General features: G+C 44.4%; 1 protein-coding gene across 1 annotated transcript in view; it reads right to left on the minus strand.

The window, feature by feature from the left end:
- Positions 1 to 1,169: 1,169 nt before the first annotated feature.
- LOC147678860 (uncharacterized) overlaps positions 1,170 to 18,437 on the minus strand; it is a 57,890-nt gene continuing 40,622 nt past the window's right edge. The window contains exon 3 of the mRNA XM_086946302.1: positions 1,170 to 13,768. Coding sequence (XP_086802428.1) covers positions 12,205 to 13,068 — 864 coding nt within the window. The 5' untranslated portion in view covers positions 13,069 to 13,768 and the 3' untranslated portion in view covers positions 1,170 to 12,204. The remainder of the gene's footprint in view (positions 13,769 to 18,437) is intronic.

Genomic DNA, 18,437 nt, shown 5'->3' on the forward strand with positions numbered 1-18,437 from the left:
ACCAAAGGAAGAAAGGGGGGGGCCAAAGGAAGAGAGGGTGGCTCAAAAGGGGCCAAAGGAAGAGTGGGGGATCAAAGGAAGAGAGGGGAACCAAAGGAAGAGGGGGTGGGGAGACCAAAGGAAGAGAGGGTGGAGACCAAAGGAAGAGAGGGGGAGACCAAAGGAAGAGAGGGGGAGACCAAAGGAAGAGAGGGGGGTCAAATGGAGAGGGGGGGGACCAAAGGAAGAGAGGGGGAGACCAACGGAAGAGGGGGGACCAAAAGAAGAGGGGGGACCAGCAAGAGGGGGAAAAAGGAAGCGATGGGGGACCAAAGGAAGAGGGGAAAATCAAAGGAAGGGGGGCAAAGGAAGAGGGGGAACCAAAGGAAGAGGGAGGAGTAGCAAGAGGGGAGACCAAAGGAAGAGGGGGAGACCAAAGGAAGAGGGGGGGAGACCAAAGGAAGGGGGGAAAGGAAGAGAGGGGGACCAGCAAGAGCGGGAAAAAGGAAGAGAGCGGGGACCAAAGGAAGAGAGGGGGACCAAAGGAAGAGGGGGGGCAAAGGAAGAGGGGAAATCAAAGGAAGGGGGGCAAAGGAAGAGGGGGAACCAAAGGAAGAGGGGAACAAAGGAAGGAGGGGGACTAGCAAGAGGGGGGAGTAGCAAGAGGGGAGGTCAAAGGAAGAGGGGGGACCAGCAAGAGGGGAGACCAAAGGAAGAGGGGATGCCAAAGGAAGAGGGGATGCCAAAGGAAGAGAGGGGGGGCCAAAGGAAGAGAGGGGGACCAAAGGAAGAGAGGGGGGACCAAAGGAAGAGAGGGGGGACCAAAGGAAGAGAGGGGGGACCAAAGGAAGAGAGGGAGGCCAAAGGAAGAGGGGAGGCCAAAGGAAGAGGGGAGGCCAAAGGAAGAGGGGAGGCCAAAGGAAGAGGGGGGACTAGCAAGAGGGGAGGCGGGGTGCTCAAGCATCACAAACTGGGGGTGGAGGGCAGAGGGAACCCCCGGGGCGCAGCAGGAGTTAGCACACAGCGAGTTCTTGGTTTCTAGAGATTTTTGCTTGCGTTTAAAATAAAACATGTGCACAAAACACTGCCACAGCGCCCAGAGGCACATTATTTTTAGTTACAGCTAAGTAAATTTAAAGTGAGGCATCAGTTTTTTTTATAACATACAAAAAATACACAGATAACAAGAAGAGAGCACGTTTTATTTATTAAGGAATTTCATATGGTGTTACGTCTCCTTCAGGTTATTGCAGAAAACACATTTTAAATGATCTTGCATAACTATTTTTGGAAACAATCCACAGTGAACATATTGAGCCATCTTGTTTATTTTACTTACAGATGAAGTATTAATAAAGAAAGCATTGATACTATATACATATTTTTCTGATGCCGAATTTATATGAACACACATAAGACCGACACATTTAAAATACACTATATAAAAAGCTCCTATACACAGACAAGGGATTTTAAAAGTTATTTTTTATAATGCAGAATCCAAAGAAAATAAACAGATACCCAAATTAATTATAAAGTCACTGAGACACTAATAAAGAAAAGAAAAAAACACATTTTTAATATCAAGTGTAGGACTGACACAGAAACTACATTGCAAGCTGCATCCCATCCTTGAAAGTGTTTCATTAGACCTAAAAGTCTTGACCTTCTGCTGCTTTTACAACTCAGTTCAACTCCTTTTCTGCGCTCCAGGAATTTGTCACTTAGGGAACAAGAAAGTAAATTAACTCGTTCGGTGCTCGTTACGGAACCATTCCGTCACGAGCCATGGGTGCGCTGTGCTAATGACGGAGTAGTTCCGTCACATCACGGCGTGGCAATTCCGCACCTGTGCAGCCGTTCTAATGTGCGGGCGGGGCCGTGACGGAACCACTCCGTCACTAGCACAGCACGCCCGTGGCTCGTGACTGAGTGGTTCCGTCATGAGCATGGCGGCGGCGCGCCCCCCCCCCCCCTCCCCTCCAGTGCCGCAGCGGAATTAACGCCGAGGCCAAGGGGTTAAGTTAGAAGGCCTGGAAGGTCAGATATAATACTGCTGAAAACAAATGCAGAGAGACTAGAAATGCAGAAACTCTGTATGAACTCCCCTTGGGACGACCTGCACTATTGTTATGAATAAGTATGGTAGATACATGTTTTCTTTTCCTTACCTATAGGCTGATATCACAATGTCAACATATTATTGTAACAATCATTTTCTCTTCTGTGTGCACTTGCAGTGTTCCTCCACTAATATGCCAGACAGTTCAGTCAGTCAGTCTGCTAACTCTGTAGTATTATGTAAAATAAGCTAGTTTTCAACCTATTTGAGGAACAAGGCTTTTTGGATCCTGGGACAATCAATATATGTGAAAAAGATAAACGTTCCAACTATGATGCAACAACCTAAGTTTAAATATGGAATACAGTAGAGTTGTGACCCTGATGTGTTTAAAACAAAAAAAATCAATTTCTTTCTGGAAAAAACACAATTTAAAAACACTCTATAGTACACAAACATTCAGCTTACTGTTAAGTAAGTATTTATGTTGGACTTAAAGTGATGATGTCCATAAAGAGTTACATACTATATGTGCTCCAGGAACTCGATCATATTTGTGGCTGTCTGGACATCCATTTACTCATTTTAATACATTTGCTTACAGCACAAAACTCACAGTCGCACTATGTACAGGCAATACTAAATTTCCAAAACACATAGGTATATCACACCCAATAATTCCCACCATAATATATCTTAATTTATTTGTAGGTTTTCAGTTGAGAACACACACCACTTAAGGCATGTCATGAACTGGGCCACCTACCTTTTCTTTGTGAAATGTTACACACCTTGGAAGTTAAAATTTTTCCTACGTGTCATTCTATACAACTCTATGGATACCTATCCTGATAAAGACCCTCATAATTAATCACATATGGCTGAAAAACATAGATGCTATTGAAGCAGGACCTATTGCAACTTATATTAATGGGTCTGAGAAAACCACATTTGATTACTAGGGATTCATACACTATCTCTCTTGCTCTGGCACCCATCTCAGTTGGAACAACGAAAAGATATGTCGAACATTATACAACAGCTAAAGCAGAACACCTAAACAGCCTCAGATGACCTTGCTTATTTCTCTTTCTTCGTGAATAAGGAAGGTGCACTCGATGTAAAGTTAATAAATCAGGCCAATATTATCCAAAATTGATTTTGATTAAGTTAATCATAAACATTGGCACACATCCAACGCGTTTTGTTCCCGGGTGCCAGAGGGAACTTTGTCAGGACTCTGAAATATATGTGTGCCAGTTTTTGTGTGTGATTTATTGACTTCACATCGAGTGCACCTTCCTTATTCATGAATATTTCTCCATTATCTGCATCCTTGGACAGCGGGTGCTGGAAGTGGTTGCACCATCTCTAAATATAATGTACATGTGAATTTGACATGCTTAACCTTGATCAGCCGTTTGTTCTTTTGCTGTTATTTCTCTTTCTTACTTGGTCCAAATGTTACTAATTGTTTACTTTTAGTCGTGTAAAAAACGTTCTGGTCATCATAAAGCAATATATACTCTGATCACCATCAGTGTGCCCTTCACAGCTTTCTTTTCCAGTCCTGGAGAAGGAATGCAAATTCACTGGGAACATATTAAGCCACATACAAGATGCTTATTTAAAAAACTATTGAAGTGTGATTAAGTTGACACAGATTTCAGTTTTTCTCATTTAAATGTTTGTTGTTGTGCAATAAAAAACCAGAGGGATTACCTTCTTTAACTTATATTTACATTCTTTTACATCAGGCTGTGCACTTTTAGTAACGTTTTGGGGCATGCTGTAAAATATATCTTTTAGGTCCACTTCTACTGCTTTGTATTGCTGTGTGGTATTGTTTTTTTATGGTTTGCTGTTTACCTTTACTATTTTATAGATATCAAGGTATTAACCCCCCCAGCAGAAAATGTCCATATATTACATTTGTCCTGTAACTGGATGGTCTTGATGTACGTTTGACAGGCAGTGGTTCAGCACATTAGCCAGGCTCATGTCACTCTTAATGGACAAGAGATACCTTTTGCATTAATTCAGGCTTGTAATTAAGATTTTCCCGGGTGCACATTTTTTTTTTTAACAAACTACAAACACCATAAAGCACCAAATAGTTCACCCTTCTGGGCCCAACTGACAGTAGAGGGAATACTGAGTCAGGAGAATCTCCAGTCTGTGTCCCCTATCCAACTTTCCACATCCCATGTAGTTTGCATTCACTAAATAATATTTACAAGCTGGTATGAAGAGTCCAACCCTTCCCCTTTCCTAAAAGAAATGAAACAACCCTCCCTCACCTCCTCACCTAAGAAAAGCAACAGCACTTATGTCTTGTGAACGTGAAAACACACTGTATATGGTTGAATATAATTTCCCCGCTGTAGGAAATTGGGTTACTGGTTAAGGGGGGGGGTTAAACCCTACTCAAACAGCAACCACACTTCTTGTCAGGGCTAAGTCACATGCAAACCCCATATCAACCTGTGCTGAACCCGCTGGTAGACTGGAACAAAGCAGTCAGGTTTAACTGAGCAGCAATGTGTAAAGTATGTATGCAGCACTTCAAACAGTGATAAAGTCAAAACCCCACAGAAGAAAAATCCCACACCAATTTAGAAAAATACAGTAATATGTAATACATTATTTGAGACCAAAGCTACAGAAATCCAACTTGTAGGACTTAATTTTAAATATTTAGATAGGTATACTGCTTAAAAGGACAAAGTGACAACTATGTTTACCAGGTCATGCTGGACAGGGACAAAGTCCCCAATTGAGGTTGACCGCGATGGAGCATGGGCCAGATACTGGGACCAAGTTAGGCCAGCTGAACAAAGTACCTTAAATCCTAGTTGCGGATCGTTGGGAGATCCCACATCAAGGATGAGTTGCACAGCAGCGTTTCAGAGGAGTTGAGGGGCTGCAATGCAAAAAACCTGTGTCAAGGATGCGTCGAGCTGAGGTGGTTCAGATGAACGGCGAGGTCCTGCGTCAAGGATGCATCGCACAGCAGTTCTGATGCAAAGCTGCAAGGTAATGTGTTGCACTGCCTCAGCTCTGCTAGGACCACAGCTTAGCTCGCAGAGGACCTTAAGGGCTACTTCCAAGTTTCCCGTAGGTGACACCACTTGGGAGGTGGGGGACTCACAACAGGCAAAATATAGGTGCAGGGTTCAAGATTTTTGGAGCTAATTCTTCTAGCTACAGAGCAGCACAGAAGTCTTTCTTCTGACTCTTCCAGAGGTCCAGATGTGTACTGAAGAGTTGGGTCTGAGTGTCCAATATTCCCAGCTTTGAAATAGGAGCAGTTTCTATAGGTTTCCACCAGAGTTGTTTGAAGTTATCTTCCTCCCTGCCCTAGACCCAGCCTGTGTAGGGCCACTAAAGACTAGTGTGAAATCCTTTGTGAGTATGCAGAGGCAGAGTCTTTGTGAAGTGTAAGATTGGTAGGTGACCGCTCTCCCTCATCCTGACAGAGATGGCCCATTCTGCCAACAACTATCCACTCATTTGTCTCACTGTTAGGGAGGCACACACAGAGACCAACAAGCCACACCTAGTCATGTGACTCAGGATACTAGCACCAAAGGGTTAGGATAAAAAAGAAAGGATTTGAATGACATTTCCTTAGACACCACACTAAATATTCCTAGCTGCTCCCAACTGAAAAATATCACTTACTGAATGTAATAGTGTAACCCAATGTTATCCTAAGGGAAAGTCATGCCTTGCAGTAGTAAAAGAAAAACAAATCTAAGAGTTTTTCACCACCAGGGCATGTAAAACTTAAAAGTATATGCCGTGTTTTTAAATATACTGCACCCTACACTATAGCCTGTTTAGGGCCTATCCTAGGGGTTATTTATTTATTCAAAAGGAAGGTTTAGGCCTAGCAAAAGGTTTATTTTGCAAGGTCGATTTGGTAGTTTAAAACTACACAATAGGCTGCAATGGCTGACCTGAGACATGTTTGAAAGGGCTACTCAAATCGGTGGCACAATCAGTGTTAGTAGCATTTACTTTATAGGCCCTGTTGACACATAGTACCACTTTACTAGTAAATTCAATGTGCCAATTGGGTGCAAGTCAATGTTACCAAGTTTTAGGGAGTGAACACATGCACTTTAGCATCAGCAAGTAGTGGTGGTAAAGTCCTAAGGACAACCAAAATGAATTCAGCAAAAAGAGGAAGAGTAAGTCTGGGGGATGACCACCCTAAGACTGACAAGTCTAACATATGCCCACTAAAGAGACATTCTTTCATTGCCTTCCTTTCAATTTGATGGTACTCTCAGGCACTAAGACCAGTAAATATCCAAATCTCCACCTCCAACTTCAGAAAAGGCATTTACACAATATCACCCATCGTGGACATCGTCTCCTGCGCTCTTTCGTTACTGTTTAAATTAACTTTAAATTTCCTCTGATTAGTTGCCCATGTCTCCATCACAATCCAATGATTCAGCAAACTCCTTCCACACAAGCACAGATCTGATAGCATTTTATAATACATAATACAAAGACTTCATACGGTCAATGGTGGCTAAATATTGGCTAGGCTCCATGAAATGGAACAACTTTGCAGTACACTGACAACACTATGCAAGGACCCCTTAATTCTCACATAACGAAGAGCATATTTCGAGATTTCCATGCCCAAGCCAACACCCCGAACATACAGAGAACATACTAATAGCTTCTGTGACTCCAAACATGGATAGCACAGGATTGGTTTGAATGAGTTGCTAATCAGAACTGAGATAGTGGTAGCGAAAGCAGTCCATCCATTGGTACAATGTATGGGGACAATCTCCCTGATGAGCTGTCACCGATGGACTTGCACTACTGTTTAAAGAAGCAGCTGTAAAGGGAACTGTAGGAAAGTGCCCCTTTTTGACACAGTGACCCCCTTTTTGACATGGTGACCCCCACTTTTTGCCTGGTATTTGATGCAATTTTGACTCAGGTGCACTGGGTTCCTGCTAACCAGGTTCCCGGTGCCATTACACTTTTCCTAAACAAGCTAACTATGCAATTGTTCCAAAGCTGGCAAGACCTTTAGCACCCCTGTAAGTTCTTAGTAAATGGTACCCCAGGCTCCCAGGGCATGGGAACTAAAGAGGCTCCCTAAGGGCTGCAGCATGTACTGTGCCACCCAAACGGACCCAACACCAAACTCATACATGCTGCCATTGCAGGCAGTGTGAAATAGCGCACACAAAAGTGAAAACATGACATGGCACACACCCTGTGTGCCATGACCCCAGACACTGCATTAAATATATGTAAGTCACCTCTACAGCACGCCTTACAGCCCTAAAGCAGGGTGCATTATATTACATGTGAGGACTTATCTGCATGAGCAGGTATGCTCCCTGTGCTGTTTAGTTCAATTGCTAGATAGTACAAGTGAACAGGGAAGCTATCTTAAGCACATGTACAGGGCACTGGTCATTACGAGTTCCCCAGTTACACGATGGCTTTACTAAAAACCTATAGTGTTTGATATCAAACACCCTGTCTTGAAAAATCCCCACTGATGCCAGTAGTGGATTTATTGAAACATGCACCCAGAGGGCACCTTAGAGGTGCTACCTGAAAACGTATCAGCCTCTTAGTGTGCTGGTTGACTAGTATCGTCCAGCAGGCCACCATAGACATGTTTCTCACCCCCTGCCTGCAGGTGAGAGCCCTCGCTCTCTGAGGCCAGAAACAATACCTGCTATGGAGGAAGGCGTTCACACCTCATCAAGCAGGATAGCTAGTGAATCTGCATACCAAGAACAGGGACTTCAAAGCCCCTGCTGCCTTTGAAATTAGACCATTGCTTCCCAGAGACCTGGGAGATACCACCCCTGCCCTGACGCTCATGTGGCATCAGGAGGCGCAGAAAATTACCTATGCAAGGAGACATGGTTCACTACCAGGTTAGTCACACCCCTAAGGTGGGCTGCCTGATGTGCCCCAGGAAAGAAGGTTTACAACACCTTGATTTTGGCGACATTAAGAACTCTGGGACAGGGTTATGACCACTACCCACCGGAAGTGGACATGTAGGGGCACAGTGACCCCAAGGTTAAGTAGCCCATGTAGTACACTCCCCTTAACATCTCTAAATTCAGTATTTAGGTGCCCCCCTGGCAGAAGGAACTCCAACTCCAAAAAAAGGAGCAAGAAGAGCTGAAGGAGCTAGAAGAGCTTAAGATGGAAGAACTACAGACTGCTGGTGGAATTTGATGCCAAACCCTGCCATACTACCTGCTCCTCTCCCGACAATTGCGACAACCTGACTCTTCCTGTAGCTGTGCATCCTCCAACGGCCGCCTGAGGGCCTCCAGCACTTCGCCAATCTGTCTGCATCTCCCTGGAAGTGGAGGGGCGTTGGGAGATCCCAGACCTGCCCCCAAGTCCCCCCATTTAAGCCTGTTTCCAGGTGATCTCCCTCTTTGCCTACAGTGTAGCGCACAAGGCTACCAACCAGACCAGCACCTCTGGACCTGAACACTCCAGGGCAGGTAAACTTGAACTGTTGGTGGTACTTTGGACCCTGGTCCCCTAGAACCTAGAGTCCCTAAAGGGACCCCCAAGAATCGCTTGCCACGACCCGTATGTAGTACATGTCTTTTTCTAACACAGGAAAGCATTGCCGTGTAAAACGCATTTGAGTGAGCATTTCTTACATGCTAAAACTGAAAAGTACTTACTTTTACGAAGTTCTTGGTGTTTTAAATAAACAAAATACTTGTTATTTTTGTAAAATTGGTCTTGAGTTTCTTCTCAAGTGTGTCTCATTTATTGAGTCTGTGTGTGTTCAACAAATGCATTAACGCTACCCTCTGAAAAGCATAAACTGTTCGCCCACACTAGCACATAAGAGAGCATCAAGGATTATTAATTTAAGCCCTGTAAACCAAAAAGGGTGCTGAGGACTTTACCAAAAAGGAACCCTCTCTCGACCAATGCGGGAAGCTGGAATTCGGGCATAGATTTAGACTGAAGGTAATGTCTCAGTAGTGAGAAACTGGAAAAGGCACAAGACATGGATTTCTCTCTCATCTTTTCTGATATACTTGGAGGGGGAAGCCCTAGCGTCTTACTGCTTAACAACACAAAGGGACACTATTTGAGAATGGTTATTGAGCATACTGTGGACCCTACCAGGTTTTAGAAGGTGCCCAGTAACAGATAGGGTTTGGTAACAGAAACTCAGAAATGCGTGATGGTAGACGACTCATTGTTGACAGGAAATCTGATATTTTTGCGGAAGTCAGGAAGATATTTAATAATAAGACCTGCCAAAGTTTCAAGTCACAAACATTGCACAAACAAATAAGGACCCACAGAGCTTCTCAATAGAATAGCTGCCTGAGGCCGAAGTACGTGGTGTGCTGGCCTTCGCACCAGGTGCTAAGTGTTTTACAACAACATACAGAGCCTTACCGAAGGACAAGGCCCAAATGAGGGTCGAAGCTACTAGGAAACAGTAGAACAAAATTCAACTATGAATATTGGAAAACTTTAACCTCCAATCTTTGCTATTATTGAAAAACCTTCCATGAACAAAAGGCTCCCACAGCCTCATTCAGAAACAATGGGCATTGTGACACACTGGCTACTGCCATGAAGCAACAAAGGAAAATAAACTAACAGAACAAATAAAACTAATATTAAAAAAACACAAATTAAAAGCAGCAACTTCACACCAAACAGAAGGAAATAGAATGAAACGTTAAAATCCTACCAGCCAGTCTTTCTTCCAGTTCCAAAGTAGGCACTTCAAAACCAAAACTCAAACCAGCTTAATATCCTGAACTGTAGTCTGCTTAGAGAGTTCAGGAATACCTCTCTTGATACAGTTTCAAGCATTCACTTCCTGTACGCACAGACATCACGCTTGTCTGTAGCACCTGTAAGAGGGCAACTACTATGAGAGATCATCAGAGGACATGATATTTCTCACTTCCTAAATACTTAAGGCATTACTACTCACAAGTGTCGGCGCCTCTCACAGCCTGGATAGCTTCACCACGGCGTTTCGTCTGCTGTGGAGGGCTGGCTGCACTTAGCTCAGTCTGTCCCGGAACACAAGGCATGGAAGGCACTCTGCTCTGCCATGGACAGCATTTGGCTCTGCCGTCCCCGCTACACAACTCTTTTACAGCATTATTCCAGTCAGCGTCAGTACACTACCATGGTCTGGTGTCTCCAGATGCTGCATCTTCTCCTTTGGTCTAGCAGTTTATGAACTACAGCCAGCATGAACATCCTAAGCTATATGCAAGGACAAATGTATTCAAACCCTCTGGGCATTAGGCAAGCTTTGGTAGCCAAGGTAGTGGGGAACCAATGAGCAGGAGAAGATGAAAGAAGGCACATCGAATTAGCATGCGGACTTGGGACAAACCCAGCAGTAAAAGAGGTAAATATACACACAAGTCTAGGAGGCAATATAAACCAGAAAGTTGCATCATGAGATGAACAGCCTGAACTTATCAAGAAAAACATGCAAAATTCCTTGTGCATCTCTCCGTCATTGATGTGTACACCTGAGCACGTTTTTACCCCCAATGGATTCTATCTCCAAATATGGTTCGTTTGGCATTCCCAAATAGTTCCTATTTCTCCTGCTTTCGTGTTTTCCAATCTTTTTGGTCAAACTGCAACTGTGTGACCATCAACAAGCTTTGCAACCAGGATTGACGTTTATCCAGCATCCACCGATTGTGCCTGCTTTTTCTGAATGGTCCTTACTCAGCGCAAGTCATTGAAACGCATTCAGAATTCACTTCATGTTTACTTTCCTATCAGTTCTGGCGAGTTCTCGTGGATTAGAACCAATTTAAGCATTTCCCACAAATGCACAATTTAGGCCCGATTTAGAGTTTGGTAGTTGGGTTACTCTGTCACAAACGAGACAGAAATCGTGTAAGTCTTATTACAAGTGCCCAAGGCTATAATGCACTAGTAATATGGCAGGGAGGATAATCCGCGTGCCAAACTCCATATCAGGCTCCTTTTCGGTGCTCGAATGTCCAGGATGTGTTAGGTGTAGCATACACACAGTTACAGGATCTAACCTCATTCCTAAGTGAAGGTACACCAGAATAATGGTCTGCACAGTAGATGGCACAACACTAGAGCTTGAAGTGTCAATACGATGCACATTATATAGTGTTATGGCTTCTGCATCTTAGGATTTATTATCTTAGTACTGACCACAAATATTCATGATGGACTGATGGCACAGCAAAGATGTCTGACGTGGTGGAAACAAGGGCAATTCTTATACATCTAAATCGACTAGACAACAGTGAGTGTGTTCACCAAGGTTTCTTTAGATGTCAGAATTGAATTATCGTTCTTGCAACATTCAATGCATGTGCAGGCTTCCAGACCTGCGTGCATTCCTGGAAGAGTCCTTCGGTGTTATAACTGTTAAAAACAATTTCCACACTCAGTGCACCTGTTACGACAAAGGGTATACCCTCACAATTCAGAGCATAAATCTGTTTCCAGTAAAACATTTCTTACAGCAATCTCAGAGATTATGAAGTTATTATTGCAGAATTTCACACTTAACATGACCTTGCATGTAATTTCTAAATGCGGTCCAGACATAATGTTTGAACTATAGAATATACAAGAATGTTTTTCCCTAAATCACTATTCTGCTGTGCTATCAAACACTACTGTATACTACAACTTGAAACATTCATACTCAGGCAAAATGGCAGCGTTAAAACTCTATACTACAACTTTCTCAACATTAACACTCTCACAACTGTCGACGAATGGGATCACAATGCATGATCGATACACGTCCACATAGAGCATGGCAATCTATTATTCATAGCGATTACAATGTTAGCAACAGTGTTAAACCATCCTTATTAATCCAAGCATGTTTAATTAGCATTACTATCTTGTACTAATGGCCATGAGAAGAATATTTCACACTACATGGCATCTAATGGAAAATACATGATTAACTACACTGCTTATGCGTCACTAACCATCAACACTGGGTGTGGAGTAACATGCTGCACGTCTGCTAAGTATTCCACTGCCTCTTCAGGGGTTGTATGCTCTACGTGAATACCTCTACCATATGGGGTGTCTTCTATCATGTGTGTTTACTGACAGGATCTTTGACCTGATGATCAACTAACATTCACTCCAGTTTCACATGTTATGTTTTTTTCCCCTCTGTGTGTTCGCAGATGTCGTTTGAGTGCTGATGAGACCCCAAAAACTCTCTGGCATTCATTGCAGCTATATGGTTTTTCCCCTGTGTGTCTTCGCATATGAGTCCTTAAATTTGATATGGCTCTGAAAGTCATTCCACAGGCATTGCATTCATATGGCTTTTCTCCTGAATGTATTCTCCGATGGGCTGTGAGGTTTGATAAGGCTCTGAAATTCATCCCACATTCACTGCATGTATGTGGTTTTTCTCCAGTGTGTGTTCTCTGATGGCGTTTTAGAGCTGATGAGACACTGAAACTTGCCCCACACTCTCCGCATATGTATGGCTTTTCTCCTGTGTGTGTTCGCTCATGCGCCCTTAAATTTGATAATTGAGAACAGTCCATCCCACATTCTTTGCATACATATGTTTTTCTTTCTACGTGTATTTGCTGATGGACCCTTAGTGAGACTAGGTCATAGAAACTTATATTACACTCTTGGCACATGTACAATTTTTCTCCTGCATGTGTTCGCTCATGTTTTCTCAGGATTGAGGAGTCATTAAAACTCTTTCCACATTCACTACACGTGTATGGTCTTTCCCCTGTGTGTATTCGCTGATGTGTTTTTAGCTCAAATGAACGGCTAAAACCCATTCCACATTCACTACACATGTATGGTTTTTCTCCTGTGTGTGTTTGCTGATGGCGTTTTAGGCTAGATGACCGAGTAAAGCTCTTCCCACATTCAATACATATGTATAATGTTTCTCTTGCAGGTACAGTGGAAAACGTGGGTATGAATCCGTGTTCAAGCAATTGCTGCTGGGCCATCATTTTTCAACGCTAGTAGATGGTATTTCAGATAAATGTTTGGCAATTTCACAGCACTGTTTAAATGTCACTCAATAGACTATCACAGTTATGGCACAACAAACTCTTATATGTGTGAAGTACAGTTTCCAAGTTGGACAAGAGTTTTCTTTATAAATAATTTGAAGAAATAACCTTATTGTTCAGTTGGGGAATTGCAGCCAAGTGTTCTGCACTAAACTGAAAACATCTTTTCTAATGAACCTTCAGTTGTCCAGCTCTTTATTTAAGTTTATTGCACCTCTGAGCTATCTTGATTTGCAGCACCCCATCGATTAGTAGGGTTAACAATAAATGTTTTTAGTTTTTAAAAGGTTAGAACTGTAAGAATTCTCTTATCCCCAATCTCTGGACCAGGACGGGTCGCCAGCATGTTTCTATACCATATGTTGAATAGAAGTGCTCTTGACTCATTCAGATACTATCCAGATATTTTAGGAGTCCAACTGCTGGGTGGCACTCAGCTCTGAGTCTTTCATCCACTTGACTGGTCTTGCTCGTTTCTTGAAGTTTGTCAGATCATGTGAGAGTTATTATGTTTCAATCTTGTTACTTCTGTTTCCGATTGCAGACCATGTCTTCCCTGTGCCTCTAGCAGTTCTCTGATCTGAGTTAGCAGTAATTCAATTCATGTTCCATCTTCTTTACACGTGATCGTGGATTTCTGTTGAATGTAAATATATTTAGCATCATTAAAACCGAGATATTTTTCATAAAAGCCCCACATTAACATATTTACCTAATTGTTTAAGAAAGTACTTCAAGAATTAACATATTTCAACTATGATAAATAAAATAAATCTTGAATGTAAGTTAGGGTTACAAAAACATTGAAATCATTAAAACTGGCATTTACACAAGTAGCAAAATTGAAGGCTTCTCCGCTGTTTCCCAACCATTCCAGAGCGGTCAGATGTCCTGGGGGGACCACTGTGAGGGCCGAATTCTGTGTGCTTCGGTGCGGTGTCCGGCGGCACTAGCCAGAGACGCGGCGACTTGGCGCAGGCTGCCATCCACTCGTCCTGTGCGCGTGCCACATCCCTTATCGGCGGACAGGGTCTCCGATGGTTCCTGATCCTGCCGCTACTACACGGGGGACCCGAACTGGGACTCGCAAGTCTCTGCTACTGATGCACGCTACGACGCTGGAGTCATTACTCTGTGGCGCAGGTACGCTCGACCACGTGGCTTGCGCCCACACCAGTCTGCCCTGAGGCGGGGAGCCCCTACAGCGACCCGGGCCCACTGAGCTACTGAAACCCACCCCCTTGACAAGGTGAGGGCGCCTAGGTACCCAAGCTTCCGTGGACACACGGAGGCGACCTGCCTGGGCTACACGCCCCCCACCATAGTGCTTGCCACTCACGCCTCATCGAGGGCTGCGGGGGTGTCGGTACAGCAGAACCCTGAGACACCTGTGAGACCTACGCATGGTGGGAGTGATGAGTTGGAAAGAAAAGGCCTGTACTCATGCTGGTTCTCGGGCCACAGTGGGTTTGGGCCTGCTGTAGGTGTAGACTGTGGGAGGAGGTCTCCTGAAGAACTTTTGATACTACGGATATTAAGGTGGCCTGCAGCGTGGGACGTCCCACAACCAGTTTGCCGCATACTCCCACTCAGGCTGAATGCAGCACCTTGCCCTCCCATCTCTGCATCCTCAAGTGCGCCGGCATGGACACGTTTCCACGCGTGGGCTGATCCTGAAGCTTAGCGACTTTCAACGCACTGCTGGGACACACGGACTTGCTGTGCGGTCCCCGCCCCAGAATCCTTCACCGCTGTCAGCCCTCTGTGTCTGGCCATCTGCCCCTGCGGATGGCGTGATGGGCAAGCCCAGAGCGGAGAAGTCCCAGGTACAACCCCCGGAAATGGAGTCAGCGCCCGGGCACGAGCAGTGCAGACCGCCTGAGGAGACCACAATGATGAGCTGTTGGCGGCGATACCCGACATTAAAACTACCCTGGGCACGAAGATTGACTCACTGAGCATCGATATGGGGTACCTTCGGGAGGACCACAAGAAGCTGAAGGGCCGAGTGGAAGAGTCTGAATCTACATTGGCGTCATTACGCCCCACGGTGACTGCGACGGCCACCCAGCTGCAACCCCTCCAACAAGAGGTAGACTTTCTTAGGGCACGTACGGAGGAACAGGAAGGGCAATCACGCCGGAACAACGTGCAAATCGTGGGCCTCCCCTAACGGACAGATGGCCCTAATATGGAACTCAACCTTGAGGAAAGGTTCTCCAGAGACATTTTGAAGGGTAAGATGTCGAAGTTCTTTTCCATAGAGCGGGAGCACCCCCACCCTATAGCCTTTCCCAGACTGGTGGTGGTAAGACTGTTCAACTACCGCGACAGGGATCACATACTGCAGGTCACCTGCACTAGGGGCCCCTGGCAGGTCGACAACACCACTGTCCACATTTATCCAGACTATATTCTTTCAGGCAGACCCTCCAGCATTTCGCGATATGCGAAATAATCCTGCGATATTGACCCTTTTGGCTGCGAAAAAGGTCTCCGGCAGACAGCAAAAGAAATGTTAACATCTTATTGGCTGTACGCGCATAGCGCATACGTCACTACGTGGCTCCTACACTGTAATACTTGCCTGCTTCTTACTGCAGCCGGCATTAGGGAATATGCGGAAAATACAGTCTTGTCAGTGGGCCCTTCTGAAGCTATTTTTATTGAAACCACATTGTGGCCTTTAACTAATCCGGTCATCTGACCTGCAGAAAATTAATTCGACAGTTATAGTCAATGCTTGCAAACACAATCCTGTTTGATCTGTCATAGGTCACCAGCTCCCTTTCTAGATTACAGACTATAAAGAGCATTGGGGACTCGTTTATTAGAGCGAAATTAACGCGGACACTAGTCCTCAGCTGGTTAATATTTTGGCAGCTGCACTTTTTCACGTGCACAAAAACTTATGTTTCAAGTCGAACCAAATAAATCAGTAGAGCCAAAAAAGATGAATGCTAAATAGTTAATCTTCAAACACAAACTGCTATTTGGTGCTATTCACCATCTTTTGCCATTACCGAATTTTGCTTCCATAACTCATTAGGATGACCATTTGTCAGAAAACCATAAGAAAATCTACCTAATTAGGCCTAATTGCGGTGGTGTCAAAAACACAAACCAACCTTTATGATTTGTAGTTTTATATTCATATATGTATAAGGAAGCCTTTTGTGTCTGGCCGGATTGGCATGATGTAGTTGTGTTCAAGCTTCCTGCAGTTTGCAGGATTAGCTGCGGCCGTCCGCATTACCTAGACAGCATACTTACTGTATGCACATACATTTTCCTTTCTACACCACAGGAAACCACTTAAATAATTTTATTTCAAAATTAAAAAGGCACAAGGGTCAAAGCAACGTTCCCATTCACAAGGCTCGGGTCAGTCTGCCCTACTTGTCTGTGGCAGCTTGCTGAATCCATGTTTGGCAGTTCATAAGTTCGTTTGATGTGACTTCTCAAACCTGCTAATAAATGCTCTTGTATATTCATGCCCCTATCAAAGGCTATGTAACAAAAGGTGGATATTATCCATGCGTTTAAAAATTAATTGGCATCTTGCAAGCTAGATTACTAGGATATCAATAATAACAAAACTTTTTTTTCCTGTTTCGTTTGAATTTCATTGACAGTCTTTTTTGTTGTTGTTGCAGTTTTATATAGGGCAAACTCAACACGAAGGTATCCAAGCCCTTTACATGAGCACATGTTGCATTACAGAAAGACACATTCATTTTTAGGCACAGGGAGAAATACCTCTCTCCCACCCCCACGTAAACCCTTGCTTTGGGGACGATGTTGGCACTGTAAGTGGAACAGGTGAGGGGTTCTCCCTTTCCCATCATAGTTGGGGTGAGCGACTTGAATACTTTTCAGCTGCATGGGTAGAGCTGGGGGTCAGGGTTGCATACCACAGCTCACATGGTCGGGTTGCCTCTTTCTCTCATATATTTATCAGACCCTCCAACATTACACGATTCAGGCAAAAATCGCGAAATCACCTGACTAGCACAATGGCCGCAATATATACAATTTTGGCTGCGATATTTACAAAAAAGACAGCAAAACAAACAATGCCCTTAATTTGGCTGGGCGCGCACAAGTCACTACTTGCCGCCGTCCAATTTCTGCTTCCTTCTAGCCAAGCGACGTTTGTATTACAAATTCCCATTTCGATTAATGAGAGAGCAAGTCAGTTTCCAGCCATGGGACCCTTCTGCGGCAGAATACCTATCAGAAGGGAGCGCTGGAGTGCAGACATATGCAGGTCATCAATTACATGGCCACTTTGTGTTATATATCTGGATGAATGGACAGAAGCAGCAAAATACCATTTGGGGCAGCACACTATACTAAGTTCAGATTTTTAGCATAAGTGTTTTAAGTCAGGCAGTTAATTACATCGGCCACGCCCCTGTGAGAGACCTCCAGTTTTTTCATCCTACTTAAAACCCTGCATACACCCCTCTGCTGTTACTTAATTGTGGACTTCATTCCAAACCTAAGTCATGTGCAGATGGAGACGTGCAGATTGGTATAGAAGAAAACTCACTCTGTCCCTGAGGCAAACAATCCTCTTGGCCCACAGGTGTAGCACATTCTGGAAGGGTCCAGGAGGCAGCGGTGCCTCGGCAGGGGTGAATACAAGGGTGCTAGAACACCCCAGGGAGAAATAGGGACCTCTCACGAGGTGCAGATTGGAGCTGTGCTTCTGTAGAGCAACAAAGATTTTAAACATGCCTATTTCACAGTGGAAAACTCTGCTAAACCAGTTGGCATTGATTTAAGGCTGAAAAGGAATGATTTCAAGTAAAATGAAGGGCCGCAAAATTTCAATTTTTGTGGCGCTAAATTTCCATTTTTGTGCCGCTAAATTTGCAAATCTATGCCGCAATATACTGGGGGGTCTGTTCAGTACAGCGCCACCGTTTCTTCTACCTAGAGGTCAAGAAATGCCTGAAGGACCACGACATCCAATACTACCTGCAATACCCGGCACGTCTTCGCATTCGCCATAAGGAGGTCACAGTATTCTGTAATACACCCGAGGAGGCGTGGACCTGGATCGACCAGCAAGGCCCGGCGCACAGTCCCCTCACACTATCGACGGATTCTCCACAGTCCTGGACACTAGTGGAGCCCAGAAGGGGCAGTGGCAGAGGTCGGATATGTCATCCAACGAAGGCACAGTCGGTCCAGGAACAGGCACAGGCCATTAAAACGGCAGAGCACATAGGCAGCTCCGCATCCTCTCCAAGACTGGACTCGGACACGACTATGGATCAGACACTGCTCATCACGGC

This window comes from Lissotriton vulgaris, chromosome 12 (genome assembly GCF_964263255.1).
Source record: "Lissotriton vulgaris chromosome 12, aLisVul1.2, whole genome shotgun sequence".
NCBI classification, from domain to species: Eukaryota; Metazoa; Chordata; class Amphibia; order Caudata; family Salamandridae; genus Lissotriton; species Lissotriton vulgaris.